Source organism: Sorex araneus, chromosome 1, assembly GCF_027595985.1.
Source record: "Sorex araneus isolate mSorAra2 chromosome 1, mSorAra2.pri, whole genome shotgun sequence".
Classification (NCBI taxonomy): domain Eukaryota; kingdom Metazoa; phylum Chordata; class Mammalia; order Eulipotyphla; family Soricidae; genus Sorex; species Sorex araneus.
This window is the reverse complement of record NC_073302.1, coordinates 151,436,520-151,449,316: the sequence shown is the minus strand read 5'-3', so window position 1 is coordinate 151,449,316 and position 12,797 is coordinate 151,436,520. Positions and strand designations below refer to the sequence as shown.

At 41.4% G+C, this 12,797-nt stretch overlaps 1 protein-coding gene across 4 annotated transcripts in view; it reads right to left on the bottom strand.

Moving 5' to 3' along the window:
• Positions 1–12,797, bottom strand: part of ARHGEF28 (Rho guanine nucleotide exchange factor 28) — a 362,811-nt gene that overhangs the window by 91,581 nt on the left and 258,433 nt on the right. For all 4 annotated transcript variants that reach the window (XR_008629316.1, XM_055132605.1, XM_055132609.1 and 1 more), the window contains 2 exons: positions 5,301–5,424; positions 4,842–4,974 (listed from right to left, as the gene is read on the bottom strand). Coding sequence is in view for 3 of the 4 variants with exons in the window: in XM_055132605.1 (XP_054988580.1) it covers positions 4,842–4,974; positions 5,301–5,424 (257 nt within the window). In the remaining variant the exon portion in view is untranslated. The remainder of the gene's footprint in view (positions 1–4,841; positions 4,975–5,300; positions 5,425–12,797) is intronic.

The following is a 12,797-nucleotide window of genomic DNA, read 5'->3' as shown; positions in this document are numbered from 1 at the left end:
TGGTTGAACTCTACAAGAAGAAAACATCCAACCCCATCAAAAAATGGGGTGAAGAAATGAACAGAAACTTTACCAAGGAAGAGATACGAATGGCCAAAAGGCACATGAAAAAGTGCTCTACATCACTAGTCGTCAGAGAGATGCAGATCAAAACACCATGAGATACCACCTCACACCACAGAGACTAGCACACATCCAAAAGAACAAAAGCAACCGCTGTTGGAGAGGATGTGGGGAGAAAGGGACCCTTCTACACTGCTGGTGGGAATGCCGGCTAGTTCAGCCCTTTTGGAAAACAGTATGGACGATTCTCAAAAAACTAGAGGTTGAGCTCCCATTTGACCCAGCAATACCACTGCTGGGAATATATCCCAGAAAAGCCAAAAAGTATAGTCGAAGTGACATATGCACTTATATGTTCACTGCAGCACTGTTTACAATAGCCAGAATCTGGAAAAAACCCGAGTGCCCTAGAACAGATGACTGGTTGAAGAAACTCTGGTACATCTATACAATGGAATACTATGCAGCTGTTAGAAAAAATGAGGTCATGACGTTTGCATATAAGTGGATCAACATGGAAAGTATCATGCTAAGTGAAATGAGTCAGAAAGAGAGAGACAGACATAGAAAGATTGCACTCATCTGTGGAATATAGAATAATAGACTATAAGACTAACGCCCAAGAATAGTAGAAATAAGTACCAGGAGATAGTTTCCATGGCTTGGAGGCTGGTCTCTCATTCTGGGTAACTCAGAGAAGGGAACACCAAATAAAATGTGGTTGGAGGTCATGTGGGGGAAGGGTGAGGCGGGCGGAATACAGACTAGAGACTGAACACAATGGCCACTCAACACCTTTATTGCAAACCACAACACCTAATCAGATAGAGAGAACAAAAGGGAATTCCCTGCCATAGTGGCAGGGTGGGGTGGGGGGAGACGGGACTGGGGAGGGGGGGGAGGGATGTTGGGTTTACGGGTGGTGGAGAATGGGCACTGGTGAAGGGATGGGTTATCGAACTTTGTATGGGGGAAGCATGAGCACAAAGATGTATGGATCTGTAACTGTACTCTCACGATGACTCTCTAATTAAAAATAAACTAATTAAAAAAAAAATAGTACAGCGGGTAGGGCGTTTGCCTTGCATGCGGCCGACCCGGGTTTGGTTCCCAGCATCCCATATGGTCTCCTGAGCACCACCAGGAGTAATTCCTGAGTTCAGAGCCAGGAGTAACCCCTGTGCATTGCTGGGTGTGAACCAAAAAAGAAAAAAAAAAGAAAGTGCATGTGCACACATGTGCACACACACACACATTATCTAAAAATGGGGATAGGGAATAGGGGCTACTTCTACCCCCCAACCCAATTTTTCAGCATCCCCCTGAGGAGGGAAGAAATGTAATATCACTCACTTTGGGAAACTTGAGTATACCGCTAAACCAGTAAATGAGAGAGACAGACAGACAGACAGACAGACAGACAGAAAGAGGAAGGGAGGGAGTACGCACGGTTACATGTATGAAGGCTGATGAAAGTGCTTTTTGAAAAAGACTGAGGTTGCTTGGGGGCTCCAAGCACAAGGGGGCGCTCTGCTAGGGGTGGTTGCAGTGAGACTGCGAAGGGGATGGCAAAAGGAAATGAGACAATGTGGGCTGGACATCTGAGCTGGTACCATCAAGGTCGTGGTAAAGTCAAACCACTGCTGGTAGATTGGGAGAATGTTCCTGGTCAGTTTGGTGCAGAAGCCAACATAACCTCTGGGTGCCGTGTCAGAGCAAGAGCCACTCTGTGCCAGTCTGCACGTGGCAGGCTTGGCTTCTACCTAGAGCTCTGCCAGCATCTCAAAAGGTGGCCTGACGTGGCCTGGGTGCTTAGCCCTCTAGGCCCCGGAGAGATAAAGTAGAGAGCAAGGGATAAAGACAAGGATCTGGGAAGCATGGATCTCCACACATTACCATAGAACAAAAGGTTGTGTGGCTATTCTTAGAAACAGTAAAGAAGAAATATTCTCAGAGTGAGAAACACGGTGATAAAATAGAGGGGCAGAGACTGGTAGGGACGGGGAAAGAGGACCCCACTTTTACCTAAAGAGTCATCACTCAATATGAAAACAGGAGAGACAGCGGAGTCTGAAGGAGGAGGGGAACATCTCCAACCCCACTAGAAAGCCAAGCTTCTTTGCTCGAAAGCAGGACTTCGGGTGAGAGCAGAGGTCAAAGTACAGGGGGTAATGATGAACCGGCAGGGATGGCTATGAAAACAGTGAGGGCCCTCTGCTAGCTTGAAGGGTTGATCTGGATTCACGGAGAACGGTCTTAGATGGGGCTCATAAGGAAGAACATGGCTGGAGCCACAACCACAAAGCACACGTGAAAGCAGCCTATGCCCGCGGCAAAGCTCTAAAAATCCTGTTCCAAACTGTTCGAGCACATGCTTTCTCAGAGCCCAACAAAGAAGGGGACCAAGGAAAGTAAGCATCAAGCGTGCAGCATCACTCAAAGTATGTGAGAGGAGGGCCAAGCCATCTGCCACCAGCTCAAGCAGCATTATTTGCATCCCATGCACATAAAGCTTACTCACTTTCTAGGGATGGAGTAAACTTTACAGGTTACCTTCCCTTGTTCTTATCTCTGGGTTCTTAGTCCACACCTAAAATTTCCCCCTAATTCTGACTTACCAATAAATGTAATTCATCAGCCTGAGCCTGAAGCCCTTTGCTCTGAATTCTTTCTTAACTCCATAAATATACACCAAATATACTCCATAATATAATATATACTCCATAGATCACTGCATCACTGTCATTCCATTGTTCCTTAATTTACTCAAGTGGGTGCCAGTAACATCTCCATTCGTCCCAGCCCTGAGACTTTTTTACTCATTTTTCACAATGATTGGAGGCTCTTTCAGGGTCAGGGGAATGAGACCTGTTATTGTTACAGTATTTGGCATATGGAATACAACCATGGGGACTTGCCAGGCTCTTCCACTCCATTGATGTACTCCATAAATAGAAGACAAAGCACAAGTCACTGTTCTATGCAGCAACAGATCTCACAGAGAGTAAGAGGGACAGACAGAAATCCAGCTCTTACAGAATTTATATTCTGGACCACTCAGTGAGATGAAAGAAAAAAATCTCAATTTTTGTTATAGCATGGCCAAAACATGAAGTTATTGGTCCTGCTAAGTGAAATAAGACAGAAAATATGGGACCATTTATCCTGTATGTAGCATAGAAAGAAACAAAACCAAAAAACTACAAAACCCAGCAAAAATAGCTTAGATTCTGGCAATGGAAATTCTGGCAATGTCTGTCTGTTAGCAGACAGTGAGGAAGGAGAGAGAGAGAGAGAGAGAGAGAGAGAGAGAGAGAGAGAGAGAGAGGAAAAGGTAGAGTGGGTCTTTGACGATTGTAAATGGTTCTAGAACTTTGGTGGTAGGTGGATTATGTCACAGATGTTTATTGAGGTGTGAAGCCATACTCCTGAAACTCGGGTAGTGTTGGAAACCAGTTATCAATTCCATTAATTAATGTTGCAGGAGACAACAATAAAAAAATCAATGACTATTAAAAGCTAGGAGCAGGAGTAAGGGGTAAAGGGGGAAGGAATGAGCCCAGCATTGGTGGCCAGAAAGACCTGATGAAGGAGGCAGCATGCAACCACCTGAAGGAAGTGGGAGAGTTATGAGGTGCTCTCTGAGGGAACAGCATTGCAGCCAGAAGGGAGCGCCATGGAAGGAAGGCCTAGAGAAGAGAAACCTGGCATGTTTGAGGAACAGGAGCAGACGCCAGAGTGATGATACTCGGGGAGAGAGAAGAAGATTGACAGATCGTGGGGGTTCTGAAGCCATTATCAGGGCTGTAGCATCATTCCGGATCATAGATGAAAGAGAGGAAAGCTTTGGAACAGAGGGGCCTCCTCCTTCCCAAGCTCACTCCAGCTCACATTTTCAGGACAAAGTTTGCAATAGGGAAAGAGCAAGAATATGATTCCAAAAGCTAATACTTCCCTTTATTGAGGGATAAGATGTGTCCAGCATTTCTGTACATTTTTTAAACCAGAATTAAGAGAATTGCTGAAGACTTGGGTTTGAAGGATTGGATTGGAGAAGAAGTGCACCAAAATACTCCAATATTTTTGGCATGAGTATCTAGTGGGTTTGCCATTCACCAAAGGGCAAGGTACAGTGGCAAAGAAAAGAGCACTACTGGCGGACATGTCACATTCAAGAAGAAGCTCTGTGTTGGGGCTGGAGCGATAGCACAGTGGGTAGGGCATTTGCCTTGCACGTGGCCAACTCATGTTTGGTTCCCAACATCCCATATGGTCCCCTGAGCACTGCCAGGAGTAATTCCTGAGTGCAGAGGAATTCCTGTGATCACACCTGTGCATCGCCGGGTGTGACAGAAAAAAAAAAAAAGGCAAAGAAGAAGCTGTATAGACAGACAGTGAAAGTATCAAGAAAGGGGCAACAGAGATATTATAGGGATTAAGGCACTTGTCTTGCACGTGGCTGACCCAAGTTTGATCCCTGGCATCACATATGATGCCCTGAGAACCCTGAACATTGAGCCAGGAGTAAGTCTTAAAGATGAGCAGGTGTGGCCCAATAACAAAAGAGAAAAAGAAAGCATCACGGAAGCAACAAGATGTCTAAGTTCTAGGAGACCATCACTCATGGATGAAAATGACTCTCGTCAAACATAGCATGCACACAAACTGATATGAAGGTTTATATGACAATGCTTAGCAGTGGCCTTCTTCCCAGAGAGTTTACTATCTGAGGAGCAGAGCACAGAGACAGCACAATACAGGTAAGGCCCAGAACTTACACGAACACTGGAGGGATTCTTTTCCTAGGACTGTCTTATCACAAACCAAACACTGGAGGACCCCAGAGAATGTTCCTGGGACAAACTGATGGCGATTCAGTTTCTCTTTATCTTTGGCATCTTTGCTTTTTGTCTTCAGGTTCATCCACAGGAGGGAGGCATGGGGGAAGGAGAAAAGAAAAATGCTGAGAGGCTAGTCTACTTTGATGATACATATAAAGTCTCCACTTTCCCCATTATAAATTAAGGAATGCACATGAAGAAAACATGCAATATCAGCAGGGCTATACATCCCAGATCCGTTAGTCTATTCCTAATGATGGTCATGAGAGACAGGCTGCAAATATACTTGCATAAAATCGAAGATTAAACAGTTATGAAAGGAAAGCAGAAATTAAACTAATTGCTAAGAAACCAAGCTGTCTATTTTATGAGCAGTAGGCATAGGACCTTAATTACCTTGGATTTATTTCGAGGACTGGTCATTCTATTCATAAGGAAGCTGAAAGTTCTGCTCACTTTGTACTTTTCAGACTCTGATTTGGCAGGTATGATGTACTTATCCCATTCTTCTTCTTGAATTCTATTTAAAAAAGAAAAAGAACTAATCATCACTACTATGATACTTTAAAAAGGGAAATATTGAACAGATTCATTCTTAGAGGTGCACAAATATTCAACTTTTATGTACATTTTAAAATGTTCATACAAGGGACCAAAGAGATAGTAAGGGGGTTTTGGCACATGCTTTGTGTACAGCGAATCCCAGTTAGATTCCTGGCACCACAAAGTCCCCTGAGCATCATTGGGCACAGTACCTGAGGCATCCCTGCCTAAAAGCTCTACTGAGTGTAGCCCAGGGCTCTGGGCTCAAGCAGCACCACCTCCTCTGGACCCCATGCAAAACTGCCAGCCCAAATGGCCAACAATCACCAGTGGACATCCTGAGTACTATTTAGAAAGTGCCCCTATGAAATGCTCGTACTAGGGCTGGTAAGATAGTTCGAAGGGATGGGGTATGGCCCCAAATTCAGTCCCTATCACTGTTCCTCCCCACCACCTCCAGAGCTGCCAGATTGATGCCCTGCAGTCACCTAGCACCTAGCAACACTGCATTACTAGACCTGAGCACCGAACCATCAGGTCCACACCACCAGGCCAAGTATCACCAAGGGAGGCCCCCAAGATCCCCAGTACCCCAAATGGTCTCTGAGTACCATCAGGAGTGAACCCCGAGTACATAGCCAGTAATAAACCCTGAGCACAGCCAGCTGTGGTCCAAACTCAAGAAAGAATACAGACAGATCCTAAGTGTTGATGGGGAGGCCACCCAAAATGTTAATAAAACAATGGGTAAATAAAGGTAGCACTGTAGTACTGTCATCCCATTGTTCATCAGTTTGCTCGAGTGGGCACCAGTAATGTCTCCATTGTGAGACTTGTTACTGTTTTTGGCATATTGAATATGCCACGGGTAGCTTGCCCTCTGCCGTGCGGGAGGGATACTCTCGGAAATAAAGGTATTTATTTTTAGTACATTTTAGTACTGATTGAGGTACTGTTATCTACAGTTCTGTCAATGATAATTTCTCATGTATGGAACTCCAACACCACACTGCTCATCTATGCACACATAGATCTATCTATCTATCTATCTATCTATCTATCTATCTATCTATCTATCTATCTACCTACCTATCTCCCCCAAGGGCCCCAATGCACTTTCAACACTCCCTTCCCCAACACAATTGTGCAGGTCAGTTGTTCCCTTATGTTACCTTTAACCCATAAAGATTTCTTAAATTACAGATTTACTCTTAAAACATTTATCTTCCATTTACTAACAGAAATTTTCTAAGGCAAATAGAAGCAAATAACCAGCAATGCAAAACTGGATTTTACTTTCAAACATAGAAATAATATCCAGCAGATACATCTTTCCTCAACACCGACTGAGGAGCTCTACCTTTTCAATCTCTCTGTTTCCTTGGACCACTTGCAACTTATAACTGTTTAGGTTACAAAGGAGAGAAGGCTATGAATATACCCCAAAATAAGAAACAAGAGGTACTAAGAGGTACCCAATCCATGAATACACTGAGCATCTTTTATTTTTCTATAATTCATAACACCATTCTTAATGGAAAAAATGAGCTCCAGCTTGAGTTTTATTCCCCTGGAGCTTTCTCTGAGAGGCTTATATTTCTAATATTACTTCAGAAGGGCAGGTATTAAGTATTTACGTATGAATTAAGCATATTAAGATTTAAGCATATTTAAAAATAAACTTAAGTATTACAACAAACCACTAAACTCTCTGTAGACACAGTATTTCCAAAATGGACATCTCCCAACTCAAATCTTTCCTCATTAACCTTCTCGTTTGTCACTACTAGTGGCTAACACAGTCATCACTGGGAAATACATTTCTAAAGATATTTGGACTAGGCTTGCTGCTCTAAACATCTGGAAAAGTGCTAGAAAGAGGGCAAAAAAGATATGAATGTAAAACTGTAGCACTGTAGTACTGTCGTCCTGTTGTTCATAGATTTGCACCAGTAATATCTCCATTGTGAGACTTGTTGTTACTGTTTTTGGCATATTGAATACACCACAGGTATCTTGCCAGGCTCTGCCATGTGGGCAGGATACTCCCGGTAGCCTGCCGGGCTCTCTGAGAGGGATGGAGGAATCGAACCCAGGTTGGCCACGTGCAAGACAAACACCCTACCTGCTGTGTTATCACTCCAGTCCAGTTGGACTGAATGTAAAACTACACAAAGAAATTCAGAACCTCTAACTTTCTTTCTATTTTCACAACAACTCCAGTTATTTTTGCTTCAGTTAATTAGTTAGCATAATCTGTAAAAGGCAATACTTCTTGGGCCATAAAACTCCTAATGTGCAAACCTCACAGGATACTATAGAATATGCTCATTTTTAAGAATGGGGGTGGATAAAACCAGTTCAGAGCTTCAGAAGAGTATTTTCTGGGACAGCTTTCGTGATTCTAAGAGTCAGACATGTATGAGAGAAGAGCTGGTAGGTGAGACAGCCTTTATTCTCAGGGTGAAAGCATGGTGGGGTCAATGTGGATTCTGTGTCAGGAAGTACTCTCCCCTAATTCCCAGCAGGAATAAAACCAAATTCCTCAAATAAGAGAAAATCATTTCTTGTCTACTCATCTCTATTCCCATTTCCCCATGCTGTAGAAAACTCTATTAAAACTATTTCAGCATGGAATAAAACATACAAATGCATCAGTATTTACAATACATTGTCTCTCCACCCACCAAATGACTTAAGATTATACTATTTAACCTTAAGCTCAAAAGCTGATAAGACCTATGAGATAAAGTAAACATAAAATACTTAAACACTAGGCAGAATGTCTTAACCCCACGCTAGGCTGTCTTCACCAGGGCACCTCAGAGGGGAGCGGGTTGAGTTTCCCTCCCCACCCCAGGCAGAATCCTGGCAGCAGAAAACCTCCAGAACCCAACCTCCGCATGCTCAAGGCCACCCTCCACATGCTCGGACAAGCCTCACCCAAGTGGAAACAAGCAGAAAAACCCAGGTATGTGTATCCATGACTGAGATCTCCAAGCCCACTTGGATCAGGACTGGGCCTCCTCTCCCCAGCTCCCCAGTTTTCCAGTAGCTTGGCAGTCACACCCACAAACTGTCCCCAGCGCCATGTTATCTCATCAACAGCCAAGATCCAGAGACTATAAACTAAAGCTCCTGGAAGAGTCCTGGAGCACACAGCCACATTTGTGACTGTGTAACCCCTCATACTCTAGCCCACTTATGTACCAAAAGTAGCATACATTTTGCCTGGTTTTAACATACTTGCTTGTATTCTCTAATATATGGGTTTAAATGGCTCCAGAATGAAATACAACAACCTTCACACACTTCCCTATTATTGTGGTAGAAGGGTGCTCGGTGGTGGAATTGGTGTTTGATATTATCTGCAATGAACTATTATGAACTACTTTATGAAAATAAAATAAATAAAAATTATAAAACAATACTTTAACACTAAATTTAAAAATTCAGAATAGGCATCCATTCAAACAGTATGATAACGATTATTTTAGGCAGGATCCACTCTCAGACAAGGAAAAGGAAAAAGGAACAATTGAAACTTCTAGGGGGAAGGCAGATGCTGTTAGATTCCATGTTAGAAATCTATGCAGTGTTCACCTAATAACCATGAGATTATTTAGAGGAAAACTGAGAAAGGATTTTACAACAAAATTCAAATATGTGTAACAAAACTTAAATGGGTTTTCACTTTTATAAAAAGGAGGGGTGAGAATGAAGCTTCTTTCAACACCCCAAAAAAAGTCTCCATTATCAGATTGAAAACAAATGGAATCATCCACAATAAAATTGTACAAGCCCTACTCTTCAGAGACTCTCTTACTATTGAATTTTTAACAAGCAAATGAATATTTTCCAAAAGCCACTTAAATTATTTTATATGAATACTTACTATCTAATGTGAATACTTACCATCTACTATCAAATTAAAATTCGATAGTAGATGGCAAGATAGTAGAATAAGACAGTAGAATCAATGAAGTAGTATTAAGTATTACTATGAATACTTACTATCTAATACTATCACTAATATGAACACTAAAATATGAGTGTAAAATATAAAATATGAATACTAATGTGAATACTATAATGATGGGTCTCTTTCCCCTGACCCTGAAGGAGCCTCCAATGCAGCACCATTGGAAAGGACGAGTAAAGAGAGGCTTCTAAAATTTCAGGGCTAGGATGAATGGAGACGTTACTGAGACTGCTTGAGAAATTTGACAATCAATGGGATGATGATGATGATGATGATGATGAATATTATCTATAATCATAGTGTATCATACCTATAACATATTTTTTCTTTACAAATTGGGCATCTAAGTAAAAGAAGAGTTATCATTATCCAAGTTGAAAATTAACACAGAGAATTCTTTAAACAGTTGAATGTCAGCCCACCCCAACACCTTACCCCCATTTTTAAGGTGATAGATAAAATAGATTTAAGATAGATGGTGGTAACAAAACAACAGAATTGTGTTACATAATCTTCAAAAATGGGATGAATGGAGTATCTGTTCCGACAGAAATGAGTCTGCAAGTTGTGGCATGAACCCTCCCCAACACACCCCTTTATCTGATTATATTTTTTACCATAAACTAAGTCAGTGATATTCAACCATCTGTCCACACACAGATGCTGGTTGGCATAAATTTTCTGCAGATCTCTGAAAAAGATATTGTCTGAATACATGATACAGTTGGATCACTTAGTAGTTACTATTATAAATACTGATGTGTAAATATTCTTATTAGAAATAACAGTTTTTTATTTCTGCCTTTGTGACCCATGAAATATTTTTCTTACTTTCACCAATGTAAGAAAGTTGAGAACCAATGAAGTACTTAATTCCACAAAGTGAATTCCAAAAAGTCTGGTCCCCCAGTAATTATGTGCAACATGATCAAAGCAATACATTTGGTATGGTCAGAGATCTTCCCTTTAGATAATAGATAAATAGATAATATGTAATATGGGCCTAGAGCAAGACTAAGTGATAGATAATATGGGCCAATATAGTACAGAGGTGAAGACACTTGCCTTGCATGTGCTCTCCTCAGACTTGATTCTTGGCACCCTAAATGATCCCCAAAACACCACCAGGAATGATCTCTCAATACAGAGCAAAATAAGCCCAAGGTACAGTCAAGTGTGGCCCAAAAATAAACAAAAATAAATAAATAATAGAAATAAAGAAATGTTGACTAAAAGATGAGCTTGCATTTGACACAGCAAAACCACTTCTGGGAATATACCCTGGGAACCCCAAAACATACAGCAGATATTCCATCTGCACTTCTATGTTCACGGCAACACTTTCATTCACAATAGCCAGAATCTGGGCTGGAGCGACAGCACAGCGGTAGGGCATTCGTTCGCCTTTCACACGGCTGACCCGTGTTTGATTCCTCCATCCCTCTCAGAGAGTCCGGCAAGCTACCGAGAGTATCGCACCCGCAAGGTAGAGTCTGGCAAGCCACCCACGGCATATTCAATATGCCAAAAACAGTAACAATAAGTCTCATGATGAGAGATGTTACTGGTGCCCGCTCGAACAAATCAATGAGCAACAGAATGACAGTGACAGTGACAGCCAGAATCTGGAAACAACCCAAGTGCCCAAGAACAGATAACTGGATAAAGAAACTATGGTACATCTACACAATGGAATACTATGCAGCTGCTAGGAAAAATGAAGTCATGAAATTTATTTATAAATAGATGGACATGGAGAGTATCATGCTGAGTAAAATGAGTCAGAAGGAGAGGAACAGATATAGAATGACTGCACTCATTTGTAGAATGTAAAAAAATAGTATGAGACTAATAACCAAGGCCAGGAAAAATGGTCCATAAGGACAGATCAGTGGTTGGAAGCTTGCCACAAGGGTGTGGTGGGGGGCAAAGGGCAGTAGGATAGAGAAGGGACCAGTATGAGAATAATAGTTAGAAATGATCACTGTGGATAAGAACTGAGTGCTGAAAGTAGGTAAAGGGATATACATGATAACCTCTCAATATCTGTATTGCAAACTACAATGACCAAAAGGAAAGAGATAGACAGACAGAGAGAGACAGAGAGAAAGAGAGAGAGAGAGAGAGAGTGAAGAAAAGTGCCTGCCATAGACAGGTGGGGGGAGGGGAGCTGGACTTGAGGACACTGGTGGAGGGTTGGGTGTTGGAACATTATATGAGTGAAATCAAATCATGAACAATTCTGTAATTGTGTATCTCACTGTGATTCAATGTTTAAAAAGGAATGTCAGGAAATAAGACATAAGAGAAAAGGTGTCTATACTTATTAAGAATTACTTAATAGGTTAATTATTAATTACGATGTTGGCTTCACTGGTCTTAAATACCTTCCTAGTGGAAAATATTTGTCTCTGGACCAGAGAGAGAGAGTACAGAGGGGAAGGTGGCTTGCCTTGCATGCGGACACCTCAAGTTAGATACCCCCACATACCATATGGTCTCCTGAGCACCACCAGTAGTGGTTCCTGAGTGCAGAGCCAGGAGTAACCCCTGAGCATGACTGAGTATAGCCAAACACTATTTTTTTAAAAAGTTATGACATATATTAGTCTTTTAAAATTTTTATAACCAGTCCATTATTTCTTCAATTGTTAAAAAGACGACATGGGGAATTACTAGTCAAAACAGTGACTGGGAATGATGATCAAGTTTTAGAATTAGCAAACTATTTAAATGAGATTATAAGTATAATCTGCTTAAGATAATGATAGACACGTAAAAACATCCAGCAATGGTCCCTCATTGCTGCTCCTGCTAAAGTTTGCTATCACTGTCACATCATCTTTACCACCAATGTATTTTCAAGGACATACATAATCTCTATTAGCTACAAGTTTCTATTCTGGTCTCACAAAGTAGGAATGAACAAAATAGAAGTAGTTTTTGTATTGATGCTTACAATTCAAAGATCTAAAACAAAATGGTGTATATTTACATATTAAATAGTTTCATGATTTTAGTAAAATTAAAATCATTTTCTCCTTTTTACTAATCCCTTGTTGCCAAACATTTATGGCATTTCTAAGACTTGTTTGGCACATAACCCTGAGGCAATCTCAAGTATGACTCATCAGCAGTTAGTTATTGCAGACAAACAGAACTCAACAGTCTAGTTTGCTCATCCTCCCCAATCCTTATTCCAACACTAGCTGCCTTCTAAGGAAAAGTGGAGTCTAGGCTTAAAGCTTCCAATTTGCATATGAACCAGAGAACTGGCTCCAACTACCTGCCATCTCTTTTTGCCCTATGTTTTCAAATCTAATACTTTTCAGCAACACTTTACAAAAACAAAGAGCAGAGAGATTAGC